The sequence below is a fragment of the Lynx canadensis genome, chromosome B1 (genome assembly GCF_007474595.2).
Source record: "Lynx canadensis isolate LIC74 chromosome B1, mLynCan4.pri.v2, whole genome shotgun sequence".
Taxonomy (NCBI): domain Eukaryota; kingdom Metazoa; phylum Chordata; class Mammalia; order Carnivora; family Felidae; genus Lynx; species Lynx canadensis.
This window is the reverse complement of record NC_044306.2, coordinates 173,432,355-173,451,372: the sequence shown is the minus strand read 5'-3', so window position 1 is coordinate 173,451,372 and position 19,018 is coordinate 173,432,355. Positions and strand designations below refer to the sequence as shown.

The window sequence follows — 19,018 nt, the reverse complement described above, 5'->3', positions numbered from 1 at the left end:
CTTTGAAATCATTTCATTTCCTGCAGGTCAATAAGATTCTTACCTAATAACGAAAAGAAAGGTGTGGGTTGTTCAGCACTTTCAGACATGTTGGCAAAAGAAGTACTTTCATATGCTAAATAATAACGCATAGATCTATGGTAGGGCATACTATTTGGGGAAAAGCTGCCAGGTCCAAAGTCTAAAGAAGCAATTAGTGCTCATTTTCTTGCCCAATTTAGTTGTCCTATTAACGCCTTGAAAAAAACCTACTTCTCACATCCTATTTCTTCTACCCCAGAAGCCTGGAAAGGAAAAAAAGATGACACACGAGCCCATCCAAGTCCTCTTTGCGCTGACTGTGTAAGAGTATTTGCCCCAAGAGCAAATTCCCATTTTCCTTTCATCCAACATCCAGTGTTCGTTTTCTTGATTCTCGGCGCCCCGAACCCGCCACCATGGGCATCTTACTAACCAGCAGACGAAGTTTACGCAGGCGCCTTTCAGGGCTCACAGAACCCACCTCCCTCGAGCAAGTCCCCGGGACTCATCCAATCAGAGCTCAACCAGGAAATCAAGTAGCCGCAAGACCTGACGCGAGTCGGCCTACGTCCGCCAGAGTCACGTGATTCCAGTCCGCGCCTCCCGCCCTCCCCTGAGGAGGACCCCCACGAGGCACCGCCCTTCAGCTAGTGCTCGCTGATTGGTTACTGTTCCTGCGGTCTCCTGGGTGACGGGAACGCGTTAGCCCTCTTGGAGGAGGCCAGCTGCGCCTGCGCATTTGCCAGATCGCGCGGCCGCTCGAGCCTTGAGATGAAGGTAAATAACTTACAAACCCCCGGGGGTGGGGGCGGGAAAACGCGACCACTGGCTCTTAGCCCGCTGAGCGTCATTTTGAGGTTAGGAGCCGGTGCCCTCTCCCCCGTCCTGAATGCGTTAGAGGAGGGGGCAAGAGAGCCGGTGGCCTGGGGGGAGGAAAGCTGCAGCGAAGTTGAAGGAAGGAGGGAAAGGAAAGAAAACTGGAGAGGAGGAGAAGGCGGAGAGGGAGGCCTCATTTCTGGCACCGCGAACCGAGTTGAAGTGGTGAGGGCAGAGGGAAGGCGGGCATGGCCCGAAATGAGCAGATTGGATCTGAAGAGACTAGGAACTTCACACCGCGAAAAGAGCGGTCTGCGTTTGGAAGGTTGCGGTGAAATTGACTGGATTGGGTGTCACCAGCTGCTGCTTTTCCTGCAGCTGAGCCTCTAGCAAGCCGTACTCAGTGCCTTTAAAAGAGTGAAAAGCTTCCGAAAGAATAATGTCAAATTGTATCGCCAGTGACTGATCTAATGTAGAAATCACTCAGTGGCTAATGTACATTATTCACGGAGAAAACTGCACTTGCACACGCAGGTCTCCCTCGAGAGCATCATCCTCTGCACGCACCGTTCCTAGGTTTGGGCTTCTAGTGAACTCCATTCCACGTCAGTGGCTACTGCCGATTCACCTATCCGCTTTACTACAGCGATAGTACAGCCCTGATCTGACAAGAAATGGATAGCTCAGTTTAAAAAGTAATTAAGTCGTAATGATTCCTCGTGGCTATTAGCGTGGAAATTGGAATTGACCGGTAATCATAACATTTCTAAAGCACTTCACAATTTATGAAGTATCAGAAGGGAGAAGATATTATTCCTGGTTTACAGTTGAGAATTTTGTGCTTGAGGCAATTTGAGCTACTTGTTTTAATTAAGCCCTGCAGCTAGTAAGTAAAAAGCAAAACCAAAATCTGGTTTTCTGGTTTTGAAGCTAGCACTTTTCCTGTGCACTGTATATGGAGCATGTATATATAGCTCCACTGAAGAAAAATAATCTGTAAGGTCACAGCTAGAAGAGCGCGACCATGAAGCTAATGAAATTTAAGGATGCATCGCTTGAATAAAGGGGTTCTAGGTCATGTTGTCACAAAATTGCAAAAGATGCTTTTATGCTTTTTTTTTTCCTTCAAGGTGTTTTCCTGCTCCACAAAATGTGAATGCACCTTTGATTATAGAGGTGCACCTGTTTTCAATAGAGGTGGATTTCATCCACTTAACACACCAAATTGATTGGTGTTTAATTTTAAGCATTGGATGAGTTTTGTGTAGCCACTAGCCTTGCCAAGCCAGCTGTAGTATTTAAACTTCATATGCCTAGATATGGTCTATGATTTAACCTAATTATTTATAATTTAACCTAATATTAAAATCTAAATTTTTTCATTCAAGCTTATGTTCTTAATAGTTTTAGATCAATATTGTTTGATATAAATTTAATGTGAGCCAGTGTAATTTAAAAATTTTAGTAGCCACATTAAAATGTTTTAAAAGAAACAGGTAAGATTAATTTAAATAATATACTTTATTTTATCTAGTATATCCAAAATATTGTTTCAATATGTAATCAATATAAAATATCAATGAGATAGTTCACATTTTTCATAGTCCTTGAAATGTGTATGTATTCTATATTTACAACACATCTAAATTCATACTACCTACATTTCAAGCCCTTAATAAAATTTCAAGTCCACCTGTGATTTGTGGCTTCCATATTGGATACCCCAGTTCTTGACTAAGTGAAAAGAAAGGCTTCTCAGCTGATACACTGTCCACCCAATAGCAAAATTAAGCACTTAATGATGAAGTAAGTATAACTAATGGGTAAAGGAAGAAAATAATTTTGAATGAAGGATAGACATTTGTATTTTTATCACGCTTAAGATTTTTTAAATGGTAGTTTTGTTAAGTTTAAAAACTCCATGCCATGCTAAACTCCATTTAGCTAATGATTATTAGCTAAATTCAAGTTTAAGTTATTTTACTCTTTAACATATAAAACATTAAAATTATAATTTTCATGAAATTAATATTCAAAACATTTAAAACCAAATTTTATAACTGCTTTCCTGTGTGTACTAAGGTCCATACTTTAACAGCCAAATTGTGGAAATTTTTTGATTGGTTGCTTGATCTGATTAGTAATTTTGTTTGTTATATTATTGACTTTTTCTGGATAAGTTCTAACAATAAGCCTTTACCATCCTGAATTCTACTGTTTTCATGATCGTGTTTTGGTGTCTTTGACCAACCCTTAATTGTATGTTTTGAAAATATAAAAATTGCGTTTGCCTTTTTAGCGTGTTTTCTCACTGATAGAAAGGCCTTGGCTTGGCACACCAATACAATTCACCTGGCAAAAAACATCAGGAAACTACCTTGCAGTAACAGGGTAAGAAATCAATGAATGCTTTAAGTAAATCATCCTGACTTCAGAGGCTTGTATGCCTGTATTACCACACCATTTGTTTAGTAGAAGTTCTTGTATGGTGGTTGTACAGTGGGAAAAGTAATACATTCATCTTCATTAACATCACAGTTCAGAGGCGCCTGGATGGCTCAGTTGGTTAAGCATCAGGCTTTTGGGTTTTGGCTCAGGTCATGATCTCCCAGTTTGTGAGTTTGAGCCTGACTTTGGGCTCTGCACTGATGGTGTGGAGCCTGCTTGGGATTGTCTCTCTCTCCTCTCTCTCCTTCCCCTGCTCTCTCTCTCTCTCACTCTCTCTCTCAAAAATAAATAAATAAACCTAAAAAAAAAATCACAGTTCATAAAGTCTTTTCCCTGATAATAACTTTGTAGGTACAAATTATGAAACTGTCATGAGAGATCACTGAAATCACTTGAATGGCAGCTTAATTTTTTTAATGTATATAAATAAAAAGAAACAGATTATATTTTTGTGTTCTAATTGCTTTTAGAGCTGATCATATTGTGAAAATCTTTGATCGCCATGGTCAGAAAAGAAGTGAAATTAACTTACCTGGGTAAGTAGAGGTGGGTCAAAAACTTTTTCAAGCTTTGTTTCCTAAAAGATAAAAACAGTATTGCCTTAAAAGTATAATCAAATAGAATTTTACCACATATATATAATCTGTATCTCTTTTGCTTTTTTTATTGCAAAGAGATTTTTTTATACATAAGTTGTTAGTAAAACATGTAAACAGATAGAGTTGATATTTATAACCTCCATACATTCAGAGGGAAGCCTTAAAGTATAATTATAAATGAGTCTATATGGAAGAATACTTATTTAATTATAAATAAGCCTGTGTGTGTGTGTGTGTGTGTGTGTGTGTGTGGATAGGCAGAGAAGATAAATCCACATCCCTATAGCATTTCACAAATTGTTGGAAAATAGTTACTTTCCACATACTTTTTAAATGACAAAGACATTCTGTTTTCAGGAAATCATTCTAGATTACACAAAATATAACTTAAGCATTTTTGATGATTCTTTGTAAATTACCTGTATTATTTTATTGATAGTCTCAATGGTTACTAAGGTGTGTAGAGTTCCTCATCTAAATGGTCTTATGCTGCCATGCTTTTCAAATTCATGTCTGTTTTCTGTGGTTTACTGCCACCATCTTTGCAAAGGTTGTTTTACTTCCGTTGGTCTCTGACAGCCTTTCCCACCTCCTTCTCTGCCCCACTCACCTGATGCCACCATTTTGGTGTTTCCCATCGCCTCTTAACTGTTGCTTTTGTTTTCTATATTATGGAAAACAGAAGTCAAAATAGTTGTAATTATGTCTAAAAACAAAAAGGCACTTAGTAAGGACCTTCTTTGAGTAAATTGTATGGGGTTTTTGCATGATCTCTGTGACCTCTATTGGTTATATGTTAGCTATATATATTTTTTTTTACCTTTGAATTATTTTGCTGTATTTATCATAGTTAAATTCGACTGACAGAGGATCTGCAGATAAATAAAATAGCTTTATGTATTGCCTTTGTTAGATGATTTTATCAAAAATTTGAAAGCTTCCCTCTTCCAAACTCCCCTAATCTCTGAAAATATTAGAGAAAATTAATTTTGAAGAATAAAGTGATTGAAATAATTGTCTTAACTATAAAACTGAGTATGGCTTAGCCGATATCCAAGAGCAGAGTCTCAAAATGAAAATCAGAGAAGAAAAAGTTAATTCTCAAGGAAGTTTTTGAATTATGATAAACACTTTGGAATAATTTTCAATTGTAACATTTTTAAAAAAGCATTTCCTATTTATAACTTTTGTCATTTTAATCAAATCACTCTTACTCTGTTATAATATAAAATGAAAATAACATTTCTTACCACTTCAAAATCCAGTTTTTCCATTATTTGCAATCCCACATCTACCCAACCTTGATCTGTTTTATACCCAATTTGTGTAGATATAACTTCATTTTTTATCAGTAACTTCTCTTTCTCTGTAAATCTGAAGTGACCTTTTGACATTTGGTCATACAAATTACCTCTTGATTCCAGATGTGATTTCTTTGTAGAGGTACTTGATGAGTTTGTCTTACCAAAAGGCCAGGTTCTTTATAGGATGTAAGAAAAATCTGCTAACTTACTATGTGTAATTATATTTAATGTAGTATATATAAATTATATTTAAAATAGAATTTAAATTTTTCCCATCCTCTCAACAACAACAAAAATTTTAACTTAGTGTAATCTACGCAGTGAATAGTGAATTGTATTTCTCACTTTAGAAAGTTTATGACCTATTCAAAGTACATTGGTCTTGCTATAAATAAAAATCACAAATAGATTTTTAAATTTCTTTCCCTTGCTGTAAGAAAAAGTATAGTGATATTTTGCTTTCTTTTTTAAAAGTAACTGTGTTGCTATGGATTGGGATAAAGATGGAGATATCCTAGCAGTGATTGCAGAGAAATCTAGTTGCATTTATCTATGGGATGCCAACACAAATAAAACCAGCCAGTTAGACAGTGGTATGAGGTAAGAATAACTTTTTTATTTTAAATCTTCACTTAGAAATATGATTATGTGGAGGCACCTGGGTGTCCAACTCTTGGTTTCAGCTCAGATCATGATCTCATGGTTCGTGGGTTTGAGCCCTATGTCAGGCTTTGTGCTGATGGCACAGAGCCTGCTTGAGATTCTATCTCCCTCTCTCTGCTCTTCCCCAGCTCATGCGCATGCATGCGCGTGCACTCTCTCTCTCTCAAAATAAAAAAAAAAGAAAGAAATATGATTATTTGTAGGTTTGATACTAACAATACTTACTGCTATCATTATAAAAATGCATTTGTGAGTTATTATGAAAGTTCATTTATTTTTTATTGTTACATATAATTCTATTGATTTTGCCCAATTAGAGTAAAACTGTTATAATTGTAAAATATAAATAGCTTCTTAAGAAGTTGCTTTCTATGGAACAGACTAAAATGTACAAAGATGAGACAAAATATCTGAAAAATCTGGAGATAGGATTGGCCGCAGGCATGGCTGGATCTAGGGGTTCTAGTGATGCAATCAAGACTCTAGCTCTTAGCTCTTCCTTTCTCTGTATTGACTTATTCTAAATCAGACTGTTTCCATGGCTACTGCCAGCTATTGACTTATATCATATCACTCACAGCAAGTTATGCCAAAGAGAAGAGCATATCCCATCACATCACCCTGTCCACTCAGTTACTCAAAAGGTCCCTGAGTAGGGTACACAGTGCCATGGGATTGAAAATCCCACCAGGTGAAGAGTGGGATGAAAGGTGGGACAGTTCCCAAATGGAAAATACATTTGGAAAACAGAATGAATTACAGGTCTGTGCTAAAATAGAAACCATTTTGACATATGGAAAAGCAAATTTTATTTACAACTGAAACTTGGTAGCTCAACCTTGAACAAGTTGCTTAACCTCTCTCTAAATCCCAAGTTCTTCTTTTATATGGAATGGGTATAGTAATAATATCTGCCTCATGGTGTCATGTGGCATGCAGGTAGGCCACACACACACTATAAGACTATAAATTTCCAATTTACCAAGGATAATAATAACCCAGAGGAAGAAAGGTGGCCATGCAGAACAAGACCAAAGGTAACCTTAGCATAGTTTTCCTTTCCCTCAAAATTGACTCATGAGGTGTGCATTCACAGTTGATATTGTCTGCCCATTATAAAGTCTTAACATTTCTTGCTCTGTCCTTTTACACTTGGGGTATGCATCACTTTTCAAAAGATTTGAAGTACTTTCTGTTCTTCCATTCAAGAGAATATTTATAAACATCAAGTACTGGTTCTTGAACCAAATTCAGCATCAGTGAGACCACATTCTCTCCTGAAGAAAAAAGCATAATTTCCAGTGTTTCAGACTGGTGTATGTTCCTCTGCTGTCTATCTTCCCACAGATCCATTTCCTCATATCATCTCAGAGTTGTGAGGTTTAATTGTGTGTCATGCCTGGGCATGAAACCAAGAACTGAGTGAATGGTAGATGTTATTGTAATTATCATTAAGGTGGAACCAATTAAATATTAGTTAATATTTAATGTCTAAAGGTACTATTTAGCTTGCTCACAATTCTTTGTGTTCATGTTTTATAAAAAGCAGACTCCCAAAGAGGATTGAGTGTATGAGATTTATTATAAGAAATAACTGTGGGGGAACCTTGAGGGGGCAGGTTAGAAGAGCCACCAGACCACAGTGCATATCTGACCCTTGTAAAGTGGAGAGGGAAGGAAGAAAGGTTAGGTAGAAATGTCTTAGACTGCAGCTCAGTTCTAAGAAAGTTCAGCTAGGCCTCTGGGGAGACTTTAAGCCAAAGTAACCCATCAGAGAAATCCTGTATCTCCTGGGAATGGGCCTCAACAGTATCCGTGTCCACTCAGTTACTCTCTGGAAGTAGCCTGTGGGAGGGCGTGGGCCCCAGCAGATTGAGGTGATGGATTCCAGTGCCAAGCATCTGGGGACACTGGTCAGTTACACTTTCCATAGCTGGAGATCTGAGAGACAGTCTCACAGCTGTCATGCCTGCTTAAACATTAAAAGAAACATGTATATTGATCTTTTAAAAATATATGCTTAATACATGAAACACAGCAGCCTGGTATATTAGTACTTCTTATTAGAAGTAATTAAAGAAAACAATTTTAAGTTTATTTATTTTTTTAGAGAGACAGCATGAGCAGGGTAGGAATAGAGAGAGAGGGAGAGAGAGAATCCCAAGCAGGCTCCTCACTGTCAGTGCAGAGTCTGATTCAGGGCTCAAATTCACATACCCTGAGATATGACCTGAACCAAAATCAAGAGTTGGATGCACAACCGACTGAGCCACCCAGGTGCCCCCAGAAGTAATTTTTTTAACTACACATTTACTACATCCTTCTATTGTTACAACTAACTTTTTATATACTTTAGGTGAACTTTTGTCTCCTAGGTATCAAATGTTCTTGAAACCAGTGTTATTTTCTACAGTGAATGGCCTATCAGTGGTTCTCAAACTTTAGGTGCATCAGAGTGCTTATTAAAACACAGATAGTTGGGCACCAGAGTTTCTCACTCAGTAGGTCTGGGGTAGGATCAGAGAAGTGGCATTTCTGAAGTTCCCAGATGCTGCTGCTGGTCCTGTGATTGCATTTTCAGAACCACTTTTCTATACCCATTGTGATTTCTTTCCTCAATATATGGAAAGGAGTCTACTACTTTCCAAGGAGTCCCGATTCCATGTAGTAAAGAATTATATAAAAGTTCAACCAGTAGATCCTAGAATGTACATAAGAACTGGTGGTAGGCAAATGTGCTTTCTACCTCTTTCTAAGTGAGCTACCCTTGATAGTGACAGAGTTGGGAGAGACAGAGAATAACAGTGGAATAGGAGAACCCTAGGCTCACCTTGTTCCATGAATAGAACTAGATAACTATCAAAACATCCTAAATACCCCAGAAATCGACCTGAAGACTGACAGAACAGACTCTACAACTAAAGGGACAGAAGAGGCCACATAGAAAAAGATAGGAAGTGTGGAGCCATGGTTTAGTGGAGAAATGGATCCTGGCTGCTGTGAAGGGGAAGGAGCGTGGTCATGGAGAAGGGCAACTGAGAGAGGAGCATACAGGGGAATGCACAAGGAGAACATTTCCCCAAAGCCATTGGCTTGGAAAATGAGAAGGGCTGAATTTCATGAGTTCTTGCAACCAATGGGGCTTAAAGCCTGGAGTTTTGAAGGTCAGCAGGCTTCACTAGGATAGAGCCTAGAGGGTACTGCCCTGCTCCTTGAGAGAAGGCAGGTAAACAACCTGGGGCATACAGCATGTCAACAGCAATCTGAAGAGAGACTGGGCCACAAAATTGGGAGATCATTTGCTCTTCTGAGAGCATGTCCCCGAGGACAGCATTCACGGAGATACATCTCCAGGAACAAAGGAGCTGGTCAGTGCCATTTCTCTCTCCACAGCATAAACACAGTCACCTGTGGAAGCAGTGCAGCATGGATATGGCTGCCTAACTTCTATTAAGCACCCCCTGTGCTCCAGTGGAACTGCTTTTCTCAGTCACACCTCAGTCCCAGTGTGGCAGGGCACTCCCCCAGAAGACCATCACAAACCTCTGCCCACACCATGTCTCCTAAGCAGAGAGTGCTGCAGGGCCTCAGTTCTGGTGGAAGTAGTGACAGGTCTCATTTCACAAGCAGACTAAAACTTGCCACATCAGATCAGGGACCAAACATTGTGCATAGAAGTCAAGCAGAGCCCTGCAGATGACTCACTGAAGGATAGGGCAGCCAAAACACAACAGCACAGTGCATGCACACACACTGGAAGCACTCCCTGAAGCACCAGGCCCTAAATGCTATGTGATGTCTTCTTTATAAGACCATTAGTTTCAGGAGCAGGAGACTTAACTGGCTTTAATAGCACACAAAAGAAGACAGAGACTTAGAAAAAAATGAGAAGACAAGGAATTTATCCCAAACAAAAGAACAAGATAAGGTCATGGCCAGAGATTTAAGTGAGATAGATATAAATAACATGCCTGATGGAGAATTTAAAGCAACAATCATAAGGATACTCACTGGGCTTGAGAAAAGAAGACATCAGTGAGACCCATCCCACAGAGACAAAAGAGTTAAAAAAAAAAAAGAATCAGATGAAGAGTGCGATAAATGAGATTAGAAACACACTGGATGCAGTGGACAACAGGCTGGAAGACTGAGAGGGACAAATTAGTGACCTAGAAGACAAAGTAATGGAAAGTAATGAAGCTGAACAAAAGAAAGAAGAGTTATACAACATGATAATAGACTTGGGGAGCTCAGTGACTCCATCAGATATAATAACATTCCCATTATAGAAGTCCCAGAAGAAGAAAAGAGACAAAAAGGGCAAAAAATGTATTTGAAGAAATAATGGCTGAAAACTTACCTAATCTCGGGAAGGAAACAGGCATCTAGATCCAGAGGCACAGAGAACTCCCCATCAAAACCAACCAAAGCAGGCCTAATCCAAGACATACTGTAATTAAATTGCAAAATATAATGATAAAAGATATTAAAGGCAGCAAGACAAAAGTTCTTAACTTGCAAGGAAAAACCCATAAGGCTAAGATTTTTCACAGAAATTTGGCAAGCTAGAAGCGAGCGCATGATATCTTCAAAGTGCCGAACAGGAGGAGCACCTGGGTGGCTCTGTCGGGTAAGCATCCAACTTCAGCCCAGGTCATGATCTTGCAGTTCAGGAATTCAAGCCCTGCATCAGGCTCTGTGCTGACAGCTGAGAGCCTGGAGCCTGCTTCAGATTCTGTGTTTTCCACTCTCTCTGCCCTCCCCCCACTTGCACTCTGTCTCTCTCTTTCAAAAATAAATAAACATTTAAAAATTAAAAAAAAAAAGTGCTAAGTGCTGAACAGGAAAAATCTGCAGCCAAGAACACTCTGTCCAGCAAGTCTATCATTTAAAATAGAAGGAGAGATAGAGAATTTCCCAAACAAAACTAAAGGAGTTCGTGACAACTAAGCCAGCCCAGTGAGAAATATTAAAAGGACTCTTTGAATGGAAAGGAGAAACCAAAAGTGACAGTATAAAGACAGGAAACACAAAAACAGTAAAAATGAACATTTCTGTAAAAAAATCAGTCAAGGAACTCACAAAAAAAAGGATATAAGATATAATAACATATACCTAAAACTTGGGGAGGAGAGGAGAAAAGAATGGGTTAAAATTTAATCAACCATCAACTTAATATAGACTGCTATTTGCAAAAGAGGTTTTATACAAACCTAATGGTAACAGTATATCAAATACCACTAATAAACATGCAAAGAATAAAGAAATCCAAATATATCACTAAAGAAAATCAGCAAAACATGAAAGAGGGAAAGACCAGAAAGAATCAGAGAAAATCTCCAGAAACAATTACAAAACAAGTAATAAAATGGCAATAAATAACACAAGTATCATAAATTACTGTGAATGTAAATGGACTAAATGCTCCAATCAAAAGACATAGGATGTTATGGGGCGCCTGGGTGGCTAAGTCAGGTAAGCATCCAACTCTTGATTTCAGCTCAAGTCACAATCTCACAGTTTGTGGGATCTAGCCCCACGTCAGCCTCTATGTTAACAGCGTGGAGTGTACTTGGGATTCTTCTCTCCCTCTCTGCCCTCCCCTGCTTGCATGTGTGCACTCTCTCAAAATAAACATTAAGAAAAAAAAGACATAGGATGTCAGAATGGATAAAAAAGCAAGACCCATCTATATGCTGCATATAAGAGACTCATTTTAGACCTCAACACATCTGCAGATTGCAAGTGAGGGGATGGAGAAACACTTATCATGCAAATGGGTGTCAAAAGAAAGAGTAGCAATACTTTTATCAGACAAACTAGACTTTATTTATTTATAATTTTTTTTAAATGTTTATTTTTGAGAAATAGAGCTACAGCGTGAGTGGGGCTGGGGGTGGACAGAGAGAGGGAGAAACAGAATCTGAAGCAGACTCCAGGGTCTGAGCTGTCAGCACAGAGCCCAATGCAGGGCTTGAATTCCTGAACCACGAGATCATGACCTGAGCTGAAGTCAGACACTTAACTGACTAAGACACCCAGGCACCCCTAGGCAAACTAGACTTTAAAACAAAGACTGTAACAAGAGACAAAGAAGGACCCTATATAATAATAAAGGGGACAATCCAATAAGATTTAACAATTATAAATATTTGTGCACCCAGCATGGGAGCACACAAATATATATAACAATTAATAGTAAATATAGAGGAACTAATCGATAATAATACAATAATAGTAGGGGACTTTAACACCCCACTTACATCAATGGATCATCAAAAAAAATTTTAATGTGAGGGAGGGGCAGAGGGAGGAAGACAGGGAATCTGAGTGGGCTCGGTGCTGCCAGTGCAAAGCCCGATGTAGGGCCCAAACCCATTAGCCCTAAGATCATGACCTGAGCCAAAGTGAGACACTCAGCCAACCTAGCCATCCAGGCACCCCAATGGACAGATCATCTAAACTAAAAATCAAAAAGGAAACAATGGCTTAGAATGACTAGATGGACTTAACATATATATTCAGAATATTCCATCCTGAAATAGCAGAATACATATTCTTTCAAGTGCACATGGCACATTCTCCAGAATACATAATATGTTAGGTCACAAAATGGTCCTCAACATATACAAGAAGACTGAAGTCTTACCACGTACCTTTTCTGATCACAATGCTGTGAAACTAGAAGTCAGCACAAGAAAAAAAATGGAAAGACAACAAATACATGGAGATTAAATAACATGCTACTAAACAATGAATTGGTCAACCAGGAAATAAAAGAAATAAAAAAGCACATGGAAACAAATCAAATTGGAAACAAAATGGTGTAAAACCTTTGGGATGCAGCAAAAGTGGTCCTAAGAGGAAAGTATATAATAATCCAGGTGTACCTCAAGAAGCAAGAAAAACCTTAAATAACCTAACCTTACACCTAGCAGAAGCTAGAAAAAAGAACAATAAATGAAGCCTAAAGCCAGCATAAGGAAAGAAATAATAAAGATTAGAGCAGAAATAAATGATGTAGAGACTAAAAACAAAACAAAACAAAACAAAAAACCAGTAGAACAGAGCAATGAAAGCAAGAGCTGATTCTGTGAGAAAAATAAATCAATAAAATTTATAAACCTTCAGCAAAGTTACCAAAAAGAAAAGAGAAAGGGCCCAAATAAGTAAAATCACAAATGAGAGAGGGGAAATAACAACTAACACCACAGAAATACAAACAATTATAAGAGAATATTATGAAAAACTGTATGCCATCAAATTGGACAAGCTAGAAGAAATGGTTAAATTGTTAGAAACATATAAATTACCAAAACTGAAACAGGAAGAAATAGAAAACTTGAACAAACTTATAGCCAGCAAAGGAATTGAACCAGCAATTTAAAGATTCCCAACCAACAAAAGTCCAGGACCAGATGGCTTCACAGGCAAATTCTAGAAAGTATTTAAAGAGGACTTATGGCCTAGTCTTCTCAAACTATTTCAGAAAAATAGAAAAGGAAGGAAAACTTCTAAGTTCATTCTATGAGGCCAGCATTCTTTTGATACCAAAACCAGATAAAGACTCCACTAAAAAAGAGAACTATAGGCCAATATCCCTGATGAACATGGATGCAAAAATTCTCAATAAAATACTAGCTAACTGAATTCAACAAAACATTAAAAAAATTATTCACCATGATCAAGTGGGAACTATTCCTGGGTTGCAAGGGTAGTATTTGCAAATCAATCAATATGATACAGCACATCAATAAGAGAAGGGATACGAACCATATGGTTGTTTCAATAGATGCAGAAAAAGCATTTGAGAAAGAACAACATCCATTCATGATAAAAATGCTCAACAAAGTAGGCTTAGAGGAAACATACCTCATAATAAAGGACATATATGAAAAACCCACAGCTAACATCCTCTTCCATGGGGAAAAACTGAGAGCCTTTCCCCCAAAAGTTGGGAGCAAGACAAGGATGTCCACTCTCAAACTTTTTTTTTAAATTTTTTCAATGTTTATGTTTGAGAGACAGAGACAGAGCTTGAGTAGGAAAGGGGCAGAGAGGGAGGGAGACACAGAATCCAAAGCAGGCTCCAGGCTCTGAGCTGTCAGCACAGAGCCTGATGTGGGGCTCAAACCCACAAACTATGAGATCATGACCTGAGCTGAAGTGGACACTTAACCAACTGAGCCACCCAGGTGCCCCTACTCTCACCACTTTTATTCAACACAGTGCTGGAAATCCTAGTCACAAAAACCAGACATAGAAAGAAATAAAAGGCATTTACATCAATAAGGAAAGAGTAAATGTTCCATTATTTGCAGATGACAAGGTACTATGTGTAGAAAATCTGAAAGACTCCACCAAAAAATTGCTAGAAATGATACACGAATTCAGTAAAGTTGCCAGATATAAAATCAATGCACAGAAATCGGTCACATTTCTGTACACCAATAATGAAGCAGTAGAAGAGAAATTAAGGAATCAATACCATTTACAATTGCACCAAAATCCTAGATACCTAGGAATAAACCTAAGAGATGAAACACCTGTACTCTGGAAACTATAGAACACTTCAGAAAGACATTGAAAATGACACAAAGAAATGGAACATTCCATGCACATGGATTGGAAGAACAAATATTGTTAAAATGTCCATACTCCCCCTAGGGGCGCCTGGGTGGCGCAGTCGGTTGAGCGTCCGACTTCAGCCAGGTCACGATCTCGCGGTCCGGGAGTTCGAGCCCCGCGTCGGGCTCTGGGCTGACAGCTCAGAGCCTGGAGCCTGTTTCCGATTCTGTGTCTCCCTCTCTCTCTGCCCCTCCCCCGTTCATGCTCTGTCTCTCTCTGTCCCAAAAATAAATAAACGTTGAAAAAAAAAAATTTAAAAATGTCCATACTCCCCAAAGGAATCTACACATTTAATGCAATCTGTATCAAAATACCACCAACAATTTCACAGAGCTAGAACAAACAATCCTAAAATTCGTGTGGAACCACAAGAGACCCTGAATAGCCAACCTTGAAATAGAACAGCAAAGCTGGTGGCATCACAATTCTGGACTTCAAGCTATATTACAAAGCTGTAATCATCAAGGCAGTATGGTGCTGGCACAAAAAAAATACACATAGATCAATGGAACAAAATTGAAAGCCCAGAAATGAACCCACGATTATATGATTAATCTTCAACAAAGCAGGAAAAAATGCCCAGTGGGAAAAAGACAGTGTCTTCAACCAGTGGTGTTGGGAAAACTTGGATAGCAACATGCAAAAGAATGAAACTTGACAACTTTCTTACACCATATGCAAAAATAAATTCAAAATGGATTAAAGACCTAAATGTGAGACCTGAAACCATAAGCATCCTAGAAGACAGCACAGGCAGTAACTTCTTTGACATCTGCTGCTGCACCTTTTTTTTTTAATTTGAGAGAGAGAGTGTGTGTGAGAGTGCATGGGGGAGGGGCAGAGGGAAAAGGAGAGAGAGAATCTTAAGCAGGCTCCACGCCCAGTACAGAACCCAATGTGGGGCTCAATCTCACAACCGTGAGATCACAACCTGAGTCTAAATCAAGAGTCAGATACTAGGGGCGCTTGGGTGACTTGGTCAGTTAAGTGTCTGACTTCCACTCAGGTCATGATTTCATGGTCTGTGGGTTAGAGACCTGCATTGGGCTCTGTGCTGACAGCTCAGAGCCTGGAGCCTGCTTCAGATTCTGTGTCTCCCTCTCTCTCTGCCCCTCCCCAGCTGTGCTCTCTCCCTCTCAATAAAAAATAAATAAACTTAAAAAATATATTTATAAAAAAAAAAGAGTCGACACTTAACCAACTGACCCATCCAAGCACCCTGCAACTTCTTTCTTGATGTCTCCTGAGGGTAGGGAAACAAAACAAAAAATAAACTCTTGGGACATTAAAATAAAAAGCTTCTGCACAATGAAGGAAACAATCAACAAAACTAAAGGCAACTTATAGAATGGAAGAAGATATTTGCAAATGACATCCAATAAAGGGTTAATATCCAAAATATATAAAGCATTTATAAAATCCAACACCTAATAATCCAATGAAAAAATGGGCAGAAGACATACAGATGGCTGATAGACACATGAAAAGATGTTCAACGTCACTTATCAGGCAAATCAAAACTACAATGACATATCACCTCATACCTGTCAGAATGGCTAAAATAAAAAACAATAGATGTTGGTGAGGATGTGGAGAAATGGGAACTTTGGCGGGAAGGCAAACTGGTATAGCCACTGTGGAAAATAGTACGCAAGTTTCTCAAAAAGTTAAAAATAGAACTACCCTGTGATCCTTCAATCATACTACTCTAAGTATTTACCCAAAGAGTACAAAATCACTAAATCAAAAGGATATGTTCACCTTGATGTTTATAGCAACATTATCTACATTAGCCAAATTATGGAAACAGTGTTCCATTGATTGATGAATGGATGAAGAAGATGTGGTATATATGTATTTATGTGTATACATAAACACAACGGAATATTACTTAGCCATAAAAAAGAATGAAACCTTGCCATTTGCAGTGACATTGATGGAGCTAGAGAATATAATGCTAAGTGAAATAAGTCAGAGAAAGACAAATACCATGTTATTTCATTCATATGTGGAATTTAAGAAACAAGCAAAACAAGAAAAGAGAGAGAGAGAGAGGCAAACCAAGAAACAAACTCTTAACTATAGAGAACAAACTGATGGTTACCAGAGGGGAGGTTCCTGGAGGGATAGGCAAGAGAGGTGATGGAGATTAAGGGGTGCAGTTGTCATGATGAGCGTTGAGTCATGTATTCAAATGTTGAATCACTATATTGCACACCTGAAACTAATATTATACTGCAGTTAACTAATTGGAATTTAAATAAAAACTTTAAAAAGTGACAGAGTTGGAAAATATATGTTTTATTTAAGGCGATGAATTGTCGATGATGTTTCCAGTTTAATATACCGTGTTATTGGACCTACTTTTTTGAAAGCATGAGGTGTTCTCATCCATTAAGATTTTTACCACATCTACAGCTGTCATTAGACTAATTAAACCATCTCATCATGAGTCATCTTAATGAAATTTGAGGTTCCATCATGGCTTACATTTTTATTTATTACATATTCGTAGGTCTGCACTGAATTTGTAGGTCTGACAGTAAGATCACCTTCTAGCATCTCCAAAATATCTTTAGCACTTAGTTTTTGTTCTAAAGCATTAAGTTGTAATTTTGTACTTTAGCTCCTAAGTAGATACTAAAATTATTCATGAAATACTTTTTAAAGGATCTGTTTGGAGGTTATGATTGTGAATTTTTTTTAGTAATTGGTATTTTAATGTTATAGGGATCAAATGTCTTTCCTTCTTTGGTCAAAAATTGGAAGTTTCCTGGCTGTTGGAACTGTTAAAGGAAATTTGCTTATTTATAATCGTCAGACATCTCGAAAGATTCCTGTGCTGGGTAGGTTATAGCTGGAAACACTGCTAAATACTTGAGATGCTTTACATAAATGTAATATATTTTACTGCCTTAGATTTTGCTGATATTGCAAGGGAAATTGTGTAGTAGTGAGGCTCCCCTGGTCAAGCCTTATATCTAGCTAAACTTCAAGATCCATCTATACTGTCTCCTAAGAATTATCCAGGCTAAATAGAATGAATGTCTCTCTAAGGTCCACCTGTGCCTGTGGACACCAGGACATTAATAGGATGGCTTCCATTTGTCCCTTTCTCACCCAGATTGAGAACTGTGGACATGGAATAGCTCATGTTCATATCAACACATCAGTAGACGGACTAAAACATTTGGTGACTGTTTGGTGAGAATATAACTAGATATTAATTCTAACCTCTTGCTCTCTCCAAACACCAAGTTAGCCTATGTAGGCACTGGGAATTACATTTGCCTCAGGGTATATGACTACGGTGTGTCGTTCCTTGTTTGACATTCTTGGTTCAGGCTCTTTGATTCCCACAATCTCTGGTCACTTAGCATCTGCCTTCTGAATACCCAAGAAGAAACAGATCTATTCTTAATTATTGTAACATCATGCTGGTAAATGGCGAAACTAGTAGGCTTAATTATACCCAGGTAGCCAGAAGAGTTATAATTTACTGCTAAGGAAGAAATTAAACCCTGGAGATAAGAGTACCCACAGAATACTTGAGAAAGTACCTTTCAACTGAGGATATTAAATTATTTCATTTTTTTCACATATATGTCTGTTTAATATTAATATTTTTAGTACTCCAGACAAAAGGTAATGTTATTGATCCATTTGAAAAACTAAACAAACTATTTTGAGTTATAAAAAACAACTTTCACCATACAAATTGTCTATTTGACTTCAGTTAGGCATTTTTTTGTATCCCAGTTCATCTGTAGGAATATCCCGCCAATTAATTTACAGGCCCCAGAAATTTTGACACCTGATGTATAAGAAAATAATTCATCAAAGCATGATTATTTTGTGTCAGGCATTTGCCATATGTTCATGATTTTATATGTGATCTTCGTATTTAATATGAATATGAGTCTGTTCTCAGTCATTTATTAACTGTGAAAAATGGGCCTAAGGAGATTCAAGTTAATTTTGTATCTTTAGCTAAATATATAATAGCTGCCTCTTTCAGAGTTGGCTATGATTTGTGACTGCCTTTTTTCCTTTTAAATAACTCACTTTCCTAAATCCAAGCTTTTCCACTCCAGGTAGCTGCCGCATGGTAGCATGATCTGTCAACATTTCACAGTAACTAAAATCTGTTACCACGTTTCATCTCACACTGATTTATTTCCTCAACTAGACTAGACACGGGCAGTTTTCTCATTGCATGGTTCTTATATACATGAAATTCATTTACTACAGTTTAATTAAATGTTGCAAGCCTCTCAATAACATGGTTCAGACCCCAGTTACCATACTAGAGCATCTGTGAGTCAGTATTAATTACATAAGTCAGTACATGTAAAGTGCCCAGAACACTTTAAGTAGGCACACAAAACATGTTAACTGTTCTTGATGTTAAGGCCAACCTGAGTTCTGAGCACTGCAAGCAAAGAGGCCTTGAGGTGTACAGGAAGGAGGAGGGAGAGATGTTCTTCTCCCTTTCTCGGGTATAGAAAGGAGTTTGTCTTTGAGATTTTCCCACCTCTC

General features: G+C 38.2%; 1 protein-coding gene across 5 annotated transcripts in view; it reads left to right on the top strand.

Moving 5' to 3' along the window:
- The first annotated feature begins 759 nt into the window (after positions 1-759).
- Positions 760-19,018, top strand: part of WDR19 (WD repeat domain 19) — a 113,182-nt gene continuing 94,923 nt past the window's right edge. For 4 of the 5 annotated variants that reach the window (XM_030314025.1, XM_030314024.1, XM_030314022.1 and 1 more), the window contains exons 1-5: positions 760-798; positions 3,137-3,228; positions 3,756-3,821; positions 5,663-5,788; positions 17,210-17,325. In XM_030314025.1, coding sequence (XP_030169885.1) covers positions 793-798; positions 3,137-3,228; positions 3,756-3,821; positions 5,663-5,788; positions 17,210-17,325 — 406 coding nt within the window. In that variant the 5' untranslated portion in view covers positions 760-792. Of the gene's footprint in view, positions 799-3,136; positions 3,229-3,755; positions 3,822-5,662; positions 5,789-17,209; positions 17,326-19,018 lie in introns of those variants that run through there. The other variant, XM_030314027.1, reaches the window with a different exon arrangement.